At 40.5% G+C, this 17403-nt stretch overlaps 2 protein-coding genes across 2 annotated transcripts; one reads left to right on the top strand and one right to left on the bottom strand.

Annotated features, from left to right (window-relative positions):
- Window positions 1–2984: 2984 nt before the first annotated feature.
- Window positions 2985–7647, top strand: LOC127779903 (cytochrome P450 734A5). The gene is made up of 3 exons (XM_052306834.1): window positions 2985–3388; window positions 5484–6322; window positions 6892–7647. The coding sequence occupies exons 1-3, from the start codon at window positions 3073–3075 to the stop codon at window positions 7333–7335; spliced, it is 1599 nt and encodes a 532-aa protein (XP_052162794.1). The 5' UTR covers window positions 2985–3072; the 3' UTR covers window positions 7336–7647.
- Window positions 7648–7763: 116 nt separating this feature from the next.
- Window positions 7764–12904, bottom strand: LOC127779904 (uncharacterized). Its single transcript, XM_052306835.1, has 11 exons — window positions 12479–12904; window positions 11421–11585; window positions 11224–11342; window positions 10862–10936; window positions 10339–10432; window positions 10197–10256; window positions 9956–10021; window positions 9775–9873; window positions 8815–8859; window positions 8276–8378; window positions 7764–8117 (listed from the first exon to the last, which is right to left on the bottom strand). Exons 1-11 carry the CDS (start codon window positions 12587–12589, stop codon window positions 8041–8043), a joined length of 1014 nt encoding a protein of 337 aa, XP_052162795.1. The 5' UTR covers window positions 12590–12904; the 3' UTR covers window positions 7764–8040.
- Window positions 12905–17403: the final 4499 nt, after the last annotated feature.

Raw genomic sequence — 17403 nt, 5'->3', positions numbered from 1 at the left:
TCCAAACCATAATAATGTTTTCACCTCAAAGTGCAAGAAATTTTGCACATGATAATTAATATTGAAATCCTTTCAAATCATAAGAATTTGTTCACCTCAAAGATCAGCAAAACCCAATCCAAGAACCTCTAAAATACCACACATTCATCAAGCATTTAAACAAGTCTCTCTTTTGCGGGGTAAACATTCGAAGGTTTTGACAGTGGCAAATATACAAGTGATTGTGTAAACAAAGTAGCACTAATTTACCATGTGATGCAAAGGCTAGCTTAGTGTTAGGAGTAGCAGTAGTATAGAAAATAGTAGTATGCGAGTGAGGGTCCTCTACATGTAGTACCACTCACTGACATATGGGCCCCACAGACTCTCAGGCGCACATGTCAGCCTGCAGTACTGTACAGGATCTGAATTGGTAGTATACTTAATTGTGAAGCAGTAGTATACATAGTGTTAGGAGTAACCAGCTAGCATATACTACATAATTTATAACCCATTCAAGTTTCAAGTCATAAGAATTTTTCCAAGATGAAGAAAATTCAAACCAAGAAACTCTAAGCTGCCACATATTCGTCAAACATCAAACATTCTTTTAAGATGATAATCAAACAAGGTTTTGACAGTGGCACATACACTATTATTCATGTAAACAAAAGAGAAGAGAGGATAAAAGCTGCAACCTAGTAGCACTAGTACCAGGCTACCAGCTCGCAAGTCGCAACCGACCCATGCATCCATCTGATGCAAACTTGCAAAGGCTATCTTTTGTTAGGAGTAGCAGCAGTAGTGTGTGTGTATATATCTTAGTCTCCTAGAATAAGTATATTTTTAGTTAAAAAAATATTTTATAGTAATCGTTACATCAGAGCTTCTGAAAGTTAAAGGTAAAAAGAGAAATAATTACATTAGAATTTGATAAAATCAGAATATTTTAGTCTTTTTAGTTCTGCATTGATATGTACGAGATAGGTGAAAATGAACTTATTTTAGATCGCAGTAGTTAACACACAAGAAAAAAAAAGAATAGGAGGGACAGGTTGTGAGGAACAGACTGTACGCACTTGGGTGCGACAGGAGCCCGACCGCTGCAACCTCTCGCCATGCTTTTCCGGGGGGACAGCAAGAGAACAAGAAACAAATGCGTAGCTAGCACCACCCTCGTCAACTTGCGCCACCCCTCCACAACCCCAAAATGCATTAGCAAAAAATAAAAAGTTAGTTTAGTTTTGGTTTTGGAGGTGATAGGCTCCTTAATCTAGTTTACTTTGGAAGGATTGTGAGAGGGGGGTTATGAAGTGTCTGTCGACCATGTTTTTGTACTTTGGGGATTTATTATTTGCATTTAATAGTTTGGGGATGTTTTTTGGGAGTGTACCATGTCGTGCTCCGTGTTTTTGTTGTTAAACTCGGTCACACCACCGAACTCGCATATGCGTGTACTGTTTGAACGAAACATATCACATTGTTTCGAAGGATGAAAGTGGCGGTTTGCTATTAAATTATACTCACTCCGTTTGATCATTTTTCCCTTTCCGTTTATCCCAAAATAGTTTTGTTTTTAAGCAATTACATCAGAATTTGTAAAAATACGAAATAATTACACTAGAAATAAATAAAGAGAAAAATAATTGCATTGTGATTTTTTTTAGAAACATAGTACAAATGCATGTGTACACGATGCGCGCATACCCACTTCTATGAACACAAATACGCACGCCTTATCTGTATGAGCACCTCCGGGGAAAACTGGATTTGTATATCTTGAGATTGAGATTGACGAATCATGAGCACCTCGCTGTCGACGGGTACGTTACCTAGCACTGAAAGAATAATTAGCCGTAAATGCAAGCACTCGTATCAAATCTAAGATTTAAACTCGGGTGGGCTGGTTTTATTATTGTTTTTTTAGGTTTTGTATTGGTATATGTGGCAAGGGGTGAAAATAAATTTATCTTGGGATGAGACAGTACACATTCTCTTTGATATGGAACATAGCTTTTTAAAGTCTATACCGAGTTCCCATGATCGATGGTATAAAAACATGTTTGTTTTTTTTTAAAGATTACAAAACGATGTGCAATTGTATTCCTTTGATCCTTTTGATGTACAGGTCTTTCAAAATGTCCATACATCCATCAATATATGGTTTGTGTTGACACAAGCAGTAATGCTACTGGGTAACTAGTACACTTGTTACTGATGCAGTAGAAACCCTTCTACCTCTTAGGAAGAAGGAAAAATCAACACATACATTTCTTTGACAAAACTTTTATAACCAGCTGATGTGGCATGTACGTGAACAAAAATCTAGATTTCCTATAACTAGCTAAACCAAACTGTTGAGACTTTTTGTTTGTAAAAGTTTTCGTAAGAATTTCTTTAAAGTGTAGTAGCACTGGTAATAAGGAAGCATTAAGCATTGACCTCAGTTAGTTCGACAATCACAGTTCGACAATCACAGTAAACCAATATAATAAATACTCCCTCCGTCTCATACTACAAATCGTTTTGATTTTTTACTAGTAAACCTTTTTAAGTTTGATCAAATTTATAGAAAAATTTAACAATATTTTTTACACAAAATGAACATATTATATGAACGGTTAATTTGAATGAAATTCATTTTGGATTGCAGATATTGTTAAATTTTTTTTATAAATTTGATCAAACTTAAATAAGTTTGAAAAAAAAATTAAAACGACTTATAATATAAAATGATTATAAAATGAATGGAATAATAACAAACTCAATGGCAATTTCCATGCACCAGCTAATCCAAGAGTTATATATGATCAGTTCCTTCTGCATCAAACCATGCATACCTGGAAGTATAACCACACACGTTTATGACGTCATCAACAGCATCAAAAATTAAAATTCAATCATCAAATCCCTCTCAAATTCTCTCCCTCCCAACCGCAGCTAGCACGTATATATAAACCTGCAGGAAACGGCACGATGCGTCTACACATATGCCGCCTCGCCGCCGCCGCCGCCGCCGCCGTAGCAGCAGCATCATCATCATCAACAACAGCAGCAGGGAGGAGGAGCGCGCGCCGTCGTAGCTAGCGCGCCATGTGGTCGTCGTGGGCGTGGACGTGGAGCTGGAGCGGCGCCGCGGCCGTGGCCGTGGCGGCGGCGGCGGCGTGGGTGGCGGTGTACGCGGCGGCGGCGAGGGCGGCGGAGGCGCTGTGGTGGCGGCCGCGGCGGGTGGAGCGGCACTTCGCGGCGCAGGGGGTGCGGGGGCCGGGGTACCGGTTCTTCGTGGGGAGCTCGATCGAGCTCGTCCGCCTCATGGTGGACGCCGCCTCCCGCCCCATGGAGCCACCCACCTCCCACGACATCCTCCCCCGCGTCCTCCCCTTCTACCACCATTGGAGGAAGCTCTACGGTAATCAATCAACACCACCTCGATCGATCACCCTCTAATTAATTAATCTCCATTTCATTCAAAAAAAATTTCTCTCTCTAGTTCCACTCTCCAATTTAATTTCACTCTTATTGATCGATGTGCATGCATACTTACTACAACTTTGAAATTTCAAATTGGTGATTTTGTTTCTCATTTTTGTTTCGATTTTCACACGAATCATATTTTTACATATGAAATTGGCAACACTTCCACACGAAAAAATAAGAAGAAATTAACCAACTTGGGGCATTTGATGGATATGTATACTTATATATAGTACTCCCTCCATTTCAAAATGTTTGACACCGTTGACTTTTTAGCACATGTTTAACCGTTCGTCTTATTTAAAAACTTTTGTGAAATATGAAAAATTATATGTCTACATAGAAATATATTTAACAATGAATCAAATGATAGGAAAAGAATTAATAAATACTTAATTTTTTTAATAAGACAAACGGTCAAACATGTGCTAAAGTCAACGGTGTCAAATATTTTAAAACGGAGGGAGTAGTATATATATGAGTATACGCGTAGGCTATCACGCGTGAACGCGGAGGGAATTAGGAAGGGGACAAGGTTCCATGCTTTTGCAAGTAGAAACAAGGATGCAAAAGGTTAAATTATGGTTGATTAGGTGGAGATGAGAGCTTCATTTCGTTTCATATTTCACTTTTGCTGGGTGTGGGTAGTAGCTAGTAGTACTAGCTAGGTGTACTAGCACTGCATGCCTCCTCTCCACTACTACTTGCTCTTTGATAACCAAAAAAAAATAAAATGCTGCAGCTAGCTATTCTCTCTCCGTAATATCAAATATAAAAATTTCAAGAATTCAAATGTTGTATATAATACAAATAATTTTGGGACACGGACGTAATTCAAGCATTTTCAGCCCATTGAGATCGAGTGCTTAGGAGGGGAATCCAAGTAATTCAAAATTTGATCAATGAAGTGACTAAGAAGGATTTTGCCCTCTTAATCCACTAAACAACCTTCAAATGCTTATATTCAGAAGCGAAGGAAGTATAGCTAGCCAGCCTCCCAAGTCAAACTTGGTGATGTTGTCATCACTGATCACAATGCATGATTCATCCATCCATCCATGGATCTTTCCAACAGGCTGTCAATGTAGGTTAATGATCATGTGAGTGAGTAATTAATTAATTAAACAAGAGCTTAATTAGCTAGCTTACCTTAGCTTGGCTTAGCTCACATCCATGCAGATCCATCCGGCAATTCAGAATTTCAGAGGACACACTACCCACATGCAGGCTTGCTTAGCAATGAGTCCTCCTTGCAGCTGATGCATACTTGCATATGACTATATCAACAGCAGCTAGCATCTCCTGCACATTGCCAGAGCATTTCAGTTCATGATCTGGTTTGCTTTCTGCTATGCTCCGATTAGTTTATCTCATTAATTGTCACGGCAGCCGATGATAATTCCCTCTTTTTCAACGGTTTGTGGAGTATAATATGCTCGGAGTTAGCTACCTACAGGCATGCACCCGCGTTTAATCCAAGTGAGGAATCTTATTGTTGATCGGTCGGTCAGTTAAGAAATGATGAAGTTAATCGTCGTCTGTCAGTTCCAGTGATGGTTTGTTTTGGCAATTTGTTTACAACTCAATAGATCATGAGCATCACATTGATGCTGGCTGCGTGTTCTTTGAATCTGTCAAAGTTGACCACCTACATACACATGCACATATAGTTTCTTTCAGTGTCAATCTCGACCGTCCAATTCTCATCGGACGGTCGGAAAATCAAGTCCAAATGCACCCTTATTTATTTCCACTGCCACTGAGCTGATATGGCAAAATGACAATAGGAAGGACCCCTTTGGAATGAATGGATTTTACGAGAATTTTCCTTAGAATCGAACATATTCTTGTAAAATTCCTATGTTTCAAAGGAGGTTAAAAAGTGTTTCGACCCCACCTTATTACTAACATTTGATAAAGCCGGTGGATAGCAGGCTAGCTAGATATAACATTTGCTTTGTTGAGGCTCAAGAAAATTTCTGATTACGTCTTGGTGGTAAATTTTTGAATAATTTGAAATTTACCAACAGGTCCGATGCATTTGATTTGGTTTGGGCGGACGCCGAGGTTGGTGGTGAGCGAGCCGGAGCTGATCCGGGAGGTGCTCCTGACGCGGGCGGATCACTTCGACCGGTACGAGGCGCACCCGATGATCTGCCAGTTCGAGGGCTACGGCCTCAGCAACCTCCACGGCGAGCGGTGGGCGCGCCGCCGCCGGGTGCTCACGCCGGCGTTCCACACCGAGAACCTCAGGATGATCGCGCCGTTCGTCGCCGGCACCGTCACCCGCATGCTCGACGAGCTGGCGGAGCGCGCGCGCGCCGGAGCCGGCGAGGCGGAGGTCGACGTCGCCGAGTGGTTCCAGCGCGTGCCGCAGGAGGCCATCACGTTCGCGGCATTCGGCCGCCGGAACTACGACGACGGCGCCGCCGTGTTCCGGCTCCAGGACGAGCTCGCCGGCTACGCCACCGAGGCGCACAGCAAGGTGTACATCCCCGGGTACAGGTTCCTCCCCACGAGGAAGAACCGCCGCGTGTGGCAGCTCGACAGGGAGATCAGGAGCCACCTCGCCAAGTTCGTCACCGGCCTGCAGAGCTGCAGAAGCAGCCATGGCGACGACGCCGATGATGGCGGCGGCATGAGGGAGTTCATGAGCTTCATGGCGCCGGCGATGACGGCGGGCGAGATCATCGAGGAGAGCAAGAACTTCTTCTTCGCCGGGAAGGAGACGCTGTCCAACCTCCTCACCTGGACCACCGTCGCGCTCGCCATGCACCCGGAGTGGCAGGAACGCGCCCGCCGCGAGGTCGTCGCCGTCTGCGGCCGCGACGACCTCCCTACCAAGGACCACCTCCCCAAGCTCAAAACCGTATGTAATTCTTGCGTCACACGACGTCGAATGTTCAGATATACTCCCTCAGTTTCATATTATAAATTATTTGATTTTTTTCCAAGACAAACTTTATTAAGTTTAATCAAAATTATAGAAAAATTTAATGACACTTAAAATATCAAATTAGTTTCATTAAATATAACATCACATATATTTTGATAATATGTTTATTTTGTAATGAAAATATTACTATATTTTTCTATAAATTTGGTCAAATTCAAAAAAATTTGTCTAGAAAAAATGTTAAACGACTTATAAAATAGAACGAAGGGAGTAAGGTGTTTTGAATTTTTTTTCTAGTCAAACTTATTTAAGTTTGATTGAGTTTATATAAAAAATTTAGAAATACTTATGTCACTAAATTAGTTTCATTAAACGTAACATTGAATATATTTCAATGATATGTTGGTTTTATGTTGAGAATAGTGATATATTTTTCTATAAACTTAGTCAAACTTTAAAATAATTTGACTAAAAATCAAAACGAGAGAGGGATTACATTGCAACGATTCATGAATTCTTGGTCTGTCGTCTTCTCCTTGCAGCTCGGGATGATCTTGAACGAGACGCTGAGGCTGTACCCGCCGGCGGTGGCGATGATACGGACGGCGAAGGAGGACGTGGAGCTGGGCGGGTGCGTGGTGCCGGCGGGGACGGAGGTGATGATCCCGATCATGGCCGTCCACCACGACGCGGCGGCGTGGGGCGACGACGCCGCGGAGTTCAACCCGGCGAGGTTCGCCGCCGACGACGACGGCGGCCGGCGCCGCCACCCGATGGCGTTCATGCCGTTCGGCGGCGGCGCGCGGGTGTGCATCGGCCAGAACATGGCGCTCATGGAGGCCAAGGTGGCGCTCGCCGTCGTCCTGCGGCGCTTCGAGTTCCGGCTATCGCCGGCGTACGTGCACGCGCCCAGGGTGCTCATGATACTCAGCCCGCAGTTCGGCGCGCCGGTGATCTTCCGGCCGCTGACGTCAGCCGCAGCTTAGCACACTACTCAAGAACACCCTCCATGTTAATCGGATTCAATTAATTCCTTCTGTAAATTATCATATATACATATATATACCACATATATATAATGTTGTCAAATGTCAACTGAAAAAAAAAATATGTATAGAAGCATACCCATACGTAACAAGTTTCAACCGATAGCTGTTGTTACAGATCTTGGAATATTTCGTTTCAGTTTCTGAATAGGAGATATGTCTGGCATCAGCTGCGGTTCATAATTCGATAGCTGCTGTCACAGATCTCGAAATATTTCATTTCAATTATGAACAAAGATATGTTTGACATCAGCTGCCATTCATAATTCGAACATGTGCCCACCAGTTGTTCCAAAATTTTTCACAATGGAGTAGCATGTTCAGACACCTCCGCAATGACATCAAGTTCTTTTAAGAATAAGAAAATGTTGTCGAGAACTCAAGATACTCATATCTGCAAATGGTAGTACATAAATGGAATCTGCTGGGGGAAATTTCGTTTACCAATGTATCTGTGATAAATGCACACACCAATGGTAAAGTGTTCTTGTGACCAACATATTTCTTGGTCAAACTATTTCCCTATGATAAACACCCTCTATACAGGGATCACATTACACAGGTCTTAAAAACAAGAAGGGAAGAAAGGGATCACATTTCTTGACCAATGAAACTTGAACGGATGAATTTGAATTTCTCGAGGGTCTATACCGATAAATGCACAAGCTTCTCAATTTCCTTGATGATTAAATCCCTCTCCTCTTCAAGTTGCTCGTCTTCACCTATTAAAAGGAGCCGCAATTAGTAGTGCCACAACTTGCATCTCTCAACAATTTAACAAGAAATCTTCCTTAAACACCCAGATGCAATTATAACTCATAATGCTTGGTTACTCTATTCCATTTCTGGCATCAGGCTGGAAGTTGAGAGTAAAAACTACCTTTGCTTGTGGGAAGATTGCCTAGTAGCTTCAACAGTTCTCTGTGATTGTCTACCAAAACTTGAATAATATCACGAGGCTTGTTTGGATTGGCAACAAATACCTGCTTACATGCAGTGAAAGTGAAACCCCAAAAAATGGTGAAAGAGAGGTGCTTATCCTATTACAATGGACTAACAATATCAAGTTCAACAGAAAATTTCACAAATCAAACAACATGTGATCAAGAACAAAAACGACTTGATTAGACGAGATAGCACTATAACAATAACCACATCAAGTGCCAAATGAAATAGATTTCGAACTATTCAACGAAATGTTCACAGGATCAGCAACAAAGGAAATTTCCGTTGGAAAGTTATATCACAAGAAATACAAAACTCCATGGAGGTTATAACTTACAGCCACTGAAGGGTCAAGTAAGCAATTTCAAAGGGTGATTATGTGATAATTGACAACTGGTATTGATTTATTTGGCATTAGATGGTTAGTTATAACTAGCCGAATACAAAGGTCAAAAGATTAAGGATAAAAATTACCTTGAAAATGTGGAAGGCACATATCCTGATATTTTTGCTTGTATCCTACAAAAGCTTCACTTTAGTTGAGCCATAAAGATAGGATGTGCAGAGCCATGAAAAACTGATTACCATGAAGCAAAGGAAGTCATCGGTAACTGTGTTCTAGCCATGGATCTATTGCCTCAACACAAAACTTTAAACCCTGTTCTCCTCAGGAGTGTTGACTAGTTGTACTATTTTCATATACTGGAAAAGCAATGTGGTTGCTCAACCAATTACCACTTTATGACCAGTATGGCATTCAAGTGTTCGATCTTTATCAGCTAAACTGCAAGTGATGATGACATGTAACTTAGCAACAAATAGAAACCCATTTAGCTCTGGACCTAGGGGCTCTGGTAGACCTAAGGCCCTGTTTCTTTCAGCTTAGAATTATTATAATCCAGATTATTGGGAGTAAGCTGAAAGAAACAGACAACTTATTGAAGTAGCTTATTATAATCTGGAGCCCAGCTTATTATAATCTAATAAGCTCATTTAGGTGAGCTTTTTCCAGATTATTGGGTGAAAAATTACCCACTATGCCACCCCACTCCCTTTTTAGACTTGCAAACCCAATAATCTAGGCTCTAATAATCTAGGAAAGAAACAACTAACCGTTTATTCTACTACAGATTATAACAATCTAGCTTATAGTAATCTGACTCAATAATCTAGATTATAATAATCCCAAGCTGAAAGAAACAGGGCCTAAGAATAGTTACAGGTTTATAATTCTAACCTAGGAAATCCTTTGGTTGACAATACAGTAAGAAAGCAGGATTTCTCGATTCTCATACTGGTAGCACTAATATCCAGAATTGTCAAAAAAGAAAAAAAAAGGAAGGAAAGAAAAGCTGTGAAAGCGAAAATGGGTAATTACTACATTAGTGACTTCTGAATGTAGAAAAAGGAAGCATATAACTACTAATCAAATACCTTCAGCAGGCCAATCATGATATTTAAATAACTGACTTCCACAATGTACCGCTTCATTATTTGAGCATTTGGGGCCTCTAACAAAAACTCTGAAAGAAACTGAAATGAAGCACAATACTTTTAGATTTCCTCTTTTGATGCGCAATAATAAATTGAATATATTAATCCAAATTAGTCCAACCTTCACTGATTGTCTTCTTGTAACATAATTAGTTGAAGTTAGAAGTCTTGTGTAGAGCTCAAAGAACTGCAAATGAACACATGGTATCTATCGGTATTAAAAGATATAGCAATATAGACAAGTTGCATGATTCCAAAAATTGTCATGTACAAATGAATAAATGATGGTGCCAACAAGGCAGGGAAAAGGGTGAGGACATCATAAATAAACACATTTCACAAAAGATAACACTCCAGCTAACCTGTTCATAATGGGAGCACAGAAACTCAGAAACTGCGGCTTCATGTTTGGTGAGCAAATCCTGCAAGAATCTTGTCAAGAACAAACATCAATTTTGAAGAACTGAAGCATAAAATACCAAGTTATAATAAAACTGGGTTTACCTTGAAGGTGTTCAGAGCATCAGAAGCAATATCAAAGTTCGATAATTCAACATACTGGAAAAACAACTCGAAGCTACTTGACTCCAATATATATCTGAAAGAGAGCTACAAAATCAAATATTCAATGCATGTACAATTAATTGATTTATTATTAACTAAATGGTATTATTGGTATATTTTCTAGCATGGTTTAGTTAACTGATCTCATAGCTGATAACAAACCCAAGTTGTTCATTGATACATTCCAGAATGTAAAACTGAAAGGAGTAAAGGGTACTTCATAATGCTTGTAAATTAACCATATCAATTTAGTAAGCAATCAACAGGGGAGGGGAACTAGCAAGTAGAATGGTAACTGCCATGGTATGCAAATTGCTAAATTGATTCACTGTTTCTGTTTATACAACCACAGAATTTCTTCAAGGCATACCCATTGGATACCGTATGTTAGCAGGCAACAAAAACAAGGCTCAATTAAATCCCTAATACTTATGCAAAGGAAACAAAATTTATGAAGACTTACTTTGCAAGTGTAGGATATTTTATGCATTCTCGCAACATATTCCCACAGTTCAATGCAACTTCCAAGTTCTTGTAGCTGATGCAAGAGAATCAATCAGCTTCCAGGAAAATATTCAATGACATAATAGTAGACATAGTCATAAATAAATACAAGTAATATTGTAGTTATAGGTGAGGACTGAGGGCAATAAATTGACGTGAATGATGGGACCACGAGGAAAGGGGAAAAAGAAGGAATTTTTTGTTGCAGCAAATAGACATTTTTTTGGATGGTGTTATATCTGCATTACTACCAATAAACGAATTAGCATGTGCTAAATATTGATTGTTTTCCATAAAAAAACTTGAGAATATGGGCCTTACCAAACTACAAGGAAATCTAGAAGATCAAAATGATTTTCAATATACTGCACGCAGCAATAGGCTTCATCAACCTTCTGCCTCAACAAAATGCTCCAGCAGTGGGCAAGGTCCTTTCTACCCTGCAATATAGAACTCAACTAATAAGTCGAGTAAGCTTGAACAGAAAGGGATATCAAATTCAACTGATGAAACCATACCTCCCAACCCAAGGAAGGCATATTCTGAACAAAGAGCGAAAGGACATCCTCCTTGCAAATTTCAAGGGCTATCTGTAGAACCTGTTCCTGATTTGGTTCAACTTCTCCATCGCCAGAAAGTGTCTGCCTCAAAGTAGATACATTTTTCTCAACATCTTCAAGAGCCTAATTAGAAAACAAATACTACGTGAGATAACCAGTGGGACTGTAGAATCGTGTTCTGTGTGTAAAGAAGAGCATAAAACAACTAGAACAGTAAAACAAAGGAACAAATATGCCATTGCTTATGAGTAGGCTCCAGATGCAAGTGCCATATGCAATATACTGGTATATCAACACTGCTAAAAAGAATCTCTCAACAAGAAAGCATATTTTACAAGTAATGTGACTCTTGAAACTCTTTGTGATACACGGAAACCAGTTGCTCAAAGATCCCAAGTAGTACCAAGTTAGTCCTTGTAGCGAATAAATAAAACAAGAGCCCCTTTTCCCGAATCAATATCAGTGACTTGAGCTAAGTACATGCCCTGAATCTTCATTAGACCTGCTCAAGCAAATTTATTTTGAAAAATTATCAGGCATTATTCTTGTTTCACATTATGAACCAACAATTTATTGCGCTATTTTGCCTATTTCCTTGTGAAGTACAACCAAACTCCATCATAGATAAGCTTGAATCACCCTAACATTGACGCCTTTGTCGCCACTAAATTGGGGGTAAAAATGAGCACTCCAATGGTAAGCACAATCTCAGCACAGGTCATAGCATCCAAAGGTCAGTATCGGTGAAGATTTAAACCCAAAAAACTAATCCCACGGTTCTACCAACACGGATTACATTGCATTCCGGGTTTGCTACACTGTAGGACGAATTCCGACCAAAATCAACGACCTCAGGCACTAACATCTACTAAGATCCAGACAGATAAACACTCAAATCTCAGCACACAAGCTACGGTTAAAGCAAGCGACACCTCGAGCACTAATCAACCAAGATCTCAGGCATGTGCGGACTAAGGAAAGAAGCTCGCGAGGGAGGGAGGATGCGGGGAGAGTACCTTGGCGCCGGTCCTGGTGTCGAGGGCGAGGAGGGACTCCTTGATGGAGCGGACGAGCTCCTGCGGCGACGGGCGCGCCGGCCGCGACGCCGCCCGGAAGAAGAAGGACATCTCCGCCGGCGAAGTGGATCGAGTAGGAGAAATCTGGTTGTGTTGGTCTCAGCCAGGGCCTCCCAACTCTCTTCGTTCGTCAGGACTCAGGAACTTGACCTGCCATTCGGCTGTGGGGGCGTTGACCTGGGGCGGTGGTGGCACTCGGCGGCGGGGTGGTGGGCCGGCGCTCGGCGGTGGGGACGGTGAACTGGGGTGGCCAGCACAGTCCAGTGGCAGCGGCGGCGTTCGGCGGCGGCGCTCGGCGGCGGGGTGGTGCGCCTGCCTGGAGGGATCCGATCGATCCAAAGAGAAATATCTCTTTTGGATCTGACAGGTGGGCCCAGAGGAAAAATGCCCACAAACCTGTAAAAAATATACTTCTCCGTCAAGAAAACTCAACATCGTAATACGATGTGACAATAAATCTGGACATACTAGTACTAGATTCATGGTACTATGATCTGTCACATATTTAAATTCATGGTACTAGGATGTGTCTAGGTTGGGTTTTTTTAAGGACGGAGGGAGTACGAATGGAATTAAGAATTAAAAAACACATGAAAAACAGAGAAAGTGGTACAAAATAGACGAATTAGCAGTCATAATGATATATTACTGAGGGCACGTGGATTGGGTGGTAAAAAAAGTTGAGGCACAAGAATTTGATGGTAAATTCTCTAAATTCTCATGTATGCCATATTGAATTTGTAAGTGCTTTGTATTTCAGGAAAGTTATATCAGCTGAAATAGTGTGTACATGATGCAAAGCTGAGATTTTTAACGGTATACTATCTTACCACTAGTTTATCACAAAGATAAGCACCAGTGTTGCCAAGAGGTGTCTTTTTTATTGTTTTATAGCTTAGCTATAACTTAGGTCTAACTACCGCCCTTCCATGTAAGTTGTATATAGTAAGTGGGCTATATGCCTGAAATACATCAACACGCTTGTGAATTGACTACTGAGTAACTTTTAGTACTGAGGCCAAGTAATCAAACTTACAATAAACCTAAATTAGAGATTACTGAGTAACTTTTAGTACTTAGGCCAAGTAATCAAACTTAATAGTATACAATAAACCTAAATTAGGGCAACCTTGTTTATATGCCATTATTACAAAGCTTGAATTAATTTGAAGTTGTAAAATTTCTTAGTTCCATTGTGGTGGTTAAATTCAAGCCTTTTCAGTAAAGTGTTCACTACACCAAGTCTCTAGCACTTTCTATCTTTTACTGCCCAAGAACTGTCATATGTTCACATTATTTCTTTGTTTGTAAAAAAAAAATGATTTGGATCCTTGCGTTATAGTTGTTAGGATTAGAATACGTTATCTTAAAGATCTTTGGTACCTATGGTTTACTATGTTCTTCTAGAGTCATGGAATATAGATATACTCAATATACCAGAAAAATATATTGGCATTATAATTAACATCGATCTGACATGCAAACTGCTACATGGGCATGGTCTATGCGGAATAAAAGTATGGTCCATGCCCATAACACTAAGGAATAAAAAATAGTACGGCTACAAAATGTCCAAATCTAAAGGTAGAGTGAGAGACCTCACCCAAATACAGCATCATCTCTTACTATAAAGTTATAACCCACTAATTTCTAAAGCTTAACATGCAAAGATGCCACATCATCATCCATTAACAAGATACCACATCATCATCCACTAATAATCATTAAATTTAAACAACATGCAAACATGTTATTTATAATTTATTAAATTTTAAAGCATTTAAAATCCAAACATGTTAAATCATAATTCCACATAATTCACATTATATTTTAATATATATCTTCATTTTTTTATAATATGCTATGTACCTATATAGTTCATCATCACTTAGTTAATATTATTTCTCTTCTCTCATTAAGCCATATCACATTAATTGTTTTTAGTGCTAAATGATTAATCTATAGTCCAAATTATATCTCTCCTTCTCTTCTCTCATTAATCCATATCACCTCAATTATTTTTAGCCTTTAGATGATTAATCTACGGTCCAAACTATCTCAATACTTTTCTTCTTTCATAAAGGCATATCACCTTACTTTTACATTTGAATCATCATTCTATATACTATTTAAATTTAAATTATCATAAACCACATTTAACTTACATAATCTTATATTGTCTAGCTATCACACATATTATTTTTACTTATTGTTATCATACTAAACTCTGCATCAACGCGCGGGGTTTCACCTAGTTTATAAAAAGCCAGCCCCCAATTGCCCAGTTCACTTTTTCCACATATCCCTGTAACAGAAAAAACATAGAAAAAAATTATAAACATGAAGATGTAAAGGAAAACACCTAAAAATGAAAGATATAGGTCATTAATCTAGTACCTCTCAAATATGAACACAAGTGGCACGGTAGCGGCAGCGGCGATCAGGTTGCGGTACACAATAATAACGAACAGGCTCATCCCGTCATTGAGCGTTATCTTCGATAGTACCAACATTTCCACTAAAATCAACTGAACTACTATCATGCTAAGCGGCAGCAACAGCCTCTGCTGCACCACTGCCTTCACTACCCCTCGCTTGGTTCCACTATAGCTGCCCCCTCACCTCTTGGCTCGATATATGAGAAAAAAATCTCTCATCCTCTCTTAGATAGCTATATTTAATTGATAATGGAAATACTAAATTCCTTCACTACCCCTCGCTTGGTTCCACTATAGTTGCCCTCACCTCTTCGTTCGACATATGAGAAAAAATCTCTCATCCTCTTTTAGATGGCTATATTTAATTGATAATGGAAATGTCAAATTGTAAAGCGGATTAAACTCGACACAAGTAATCTATTGCCAGATAGCGCGTGCACATATATAGGTTGGTAGTCCTCCTGTATCTCTATCCAGCTTATAGAATCAGAGTCGGGAGAATAGGAGGAAACCGAACCAAATCTCTACAACTGAATGATGAATTTCAAAACGCTACCCCGTTGATCCACATAGGTAAAAAAATATATACCATATGATTAAGAAAAAAAGTTGGGAGGAAGTCGTACGAGCGGGTCACTAAGAAAAACGGAAAACTAATTGTTCAACCTTCTAGAGTTTTCTAATTAACCACCGATGCCTGAATCCTAATCCCCTCATGGAAGAGAGACAGCAAATCAAAAGAAAAAAAAACTACATCGCTAGAGCCATCGTCAATTTGATCATGCCTATGTTTAAATATTGCAAAACTATTGAAAGAGAAAATTAACATATCAAAACAGGTTATATTATATTTATGGCTTTGGGTCTATTCAGCTGCCTGTTTTGCGGCTGCGGCAGCCGTTACCAACAGTGCCGCACACACACGGCGCAACCACAGCTGCCACATCCAGCTTGCCGAGCTAGCCCTATGATACATCATTTTACTAAAAATGTTAATATATAATAATCAAGAATAGAGTAGTGAAATTACATAATTTTGTATCTTACGGTAATTTTAGTGTCATCGTCCAGCCACGTCGCCTACCATTTGGGGGGCATGTGCCCCCTGAGGTAAGCGGGGTGTGTCCCACCGCCTACCATTTGGGGGGCATGTGCCCCCTGAGGTAAGTGGGGCGTGTGCTGGTGGTGAAAACCCTGATGATGGTCACATTTGACAGTTTTGTCAACACAGCCAGCATCAATGAGATGCTATTTGGGATGATCTATGCAGCAGCTGCTGCTGAGGTAGAGGCTAGGACACAAAATTAGCCCAGTTATTAACTAGATAGATTCATTCATCTTCGAGGTTCTTCATAGAGGAACCTCGATGATAGATATGGGACCAATATCGGCATAACTGTGTAATCACTAAATCTAGCCAGGATGAAAATGTTCTTCCACTCCTGCTCATCTCGTTCAAATCCAGATCCACGCACCATATATATATATATATATATATATATATATATATATATATATATATATATATATATATATATCGAGTAGAACTTGAGCCTATTTGACAGCTTTATGTTCCGGTGTCTCCTTCCTACGACATCAGCTATTGCTGGAATCGTGTGTTTGCAGTGTTTGAGTATTTTGACACAGGAGTCGTCATCCCATGAATGTAGGACAGCCTAAGATATATAGATAGATGTACATATTATTAACTGTTGATCGGGTAAGTGAAGTGAAAGTAGCCAGGTAAATCAGAGTGAGTAGAATAGAATATCTTCAATAGAACAACGTTTGAAGGTGGTATGGTTTGAAACATGTCGCCAACGATGTAGTGCACCAGGCCACCACTAGGACTAGGAGATTTGCTAATGACCTGTTCAAGATCAAGTACGCTGCAGCTGATGCCAGGGAAGGCCTTTGTGATGGCCAGCGCAGCTGTGCCGTGGCCGCCTCCAACATCAACAAGTGAGTTAAGCCCATCAAAGATCCCATGTGCCTATTTCAAATTCAGCACTAAGTCCATGATGAAGGTGTTCTTTCAAATTCAGCACTAAGTCCATGATGAAGGTGTTGTCTGCTACGCATGCGACATTCATCGCATGGTTGTACGATGCATCACTCTTGGTTAAGCTCGACAGGACATCCCGTGCACCTTCTCGAAGAGCATTGTGGCACTGTGGTCCCTGAACCACGCTTCCAGATCGACGAAGGTGGAAATCGTCGTATGAGGACGCGTGAAGAGATGAAGGAGAGGGGAAATGCCACATGTGGCCTTGCGGGCCAAAACCGCCGCCGCCACTTCAACCCTTGCCCGCACGTCGTCGTCGCACCTCTTGCCCACCGCCGAACCACCCGCCGATCTGTCGCCGATCCGATCCAGCGAGATAAGGGACCACAGTGAGTTAAGCCCATCAAAGATCCCATGGGCCT

The sequence above is a fragment of the Oryza glaberrima genome, chromosome 7 (assembly GCF_000147395.1).
Source record: "Oryza glaberrima chromosome 7, OglaRS2, whole genome shotgun sequence".
Taxonomy (NCBI): Eukaryota; Viridiplantae; Streptophyta; class Magnoliopsida; order Poales; family Poaceae; genus Oryza; species Oryza glaberrima.
This window is presented reverse-complemented; position numbering and strand designations above follow the sequence as displayed.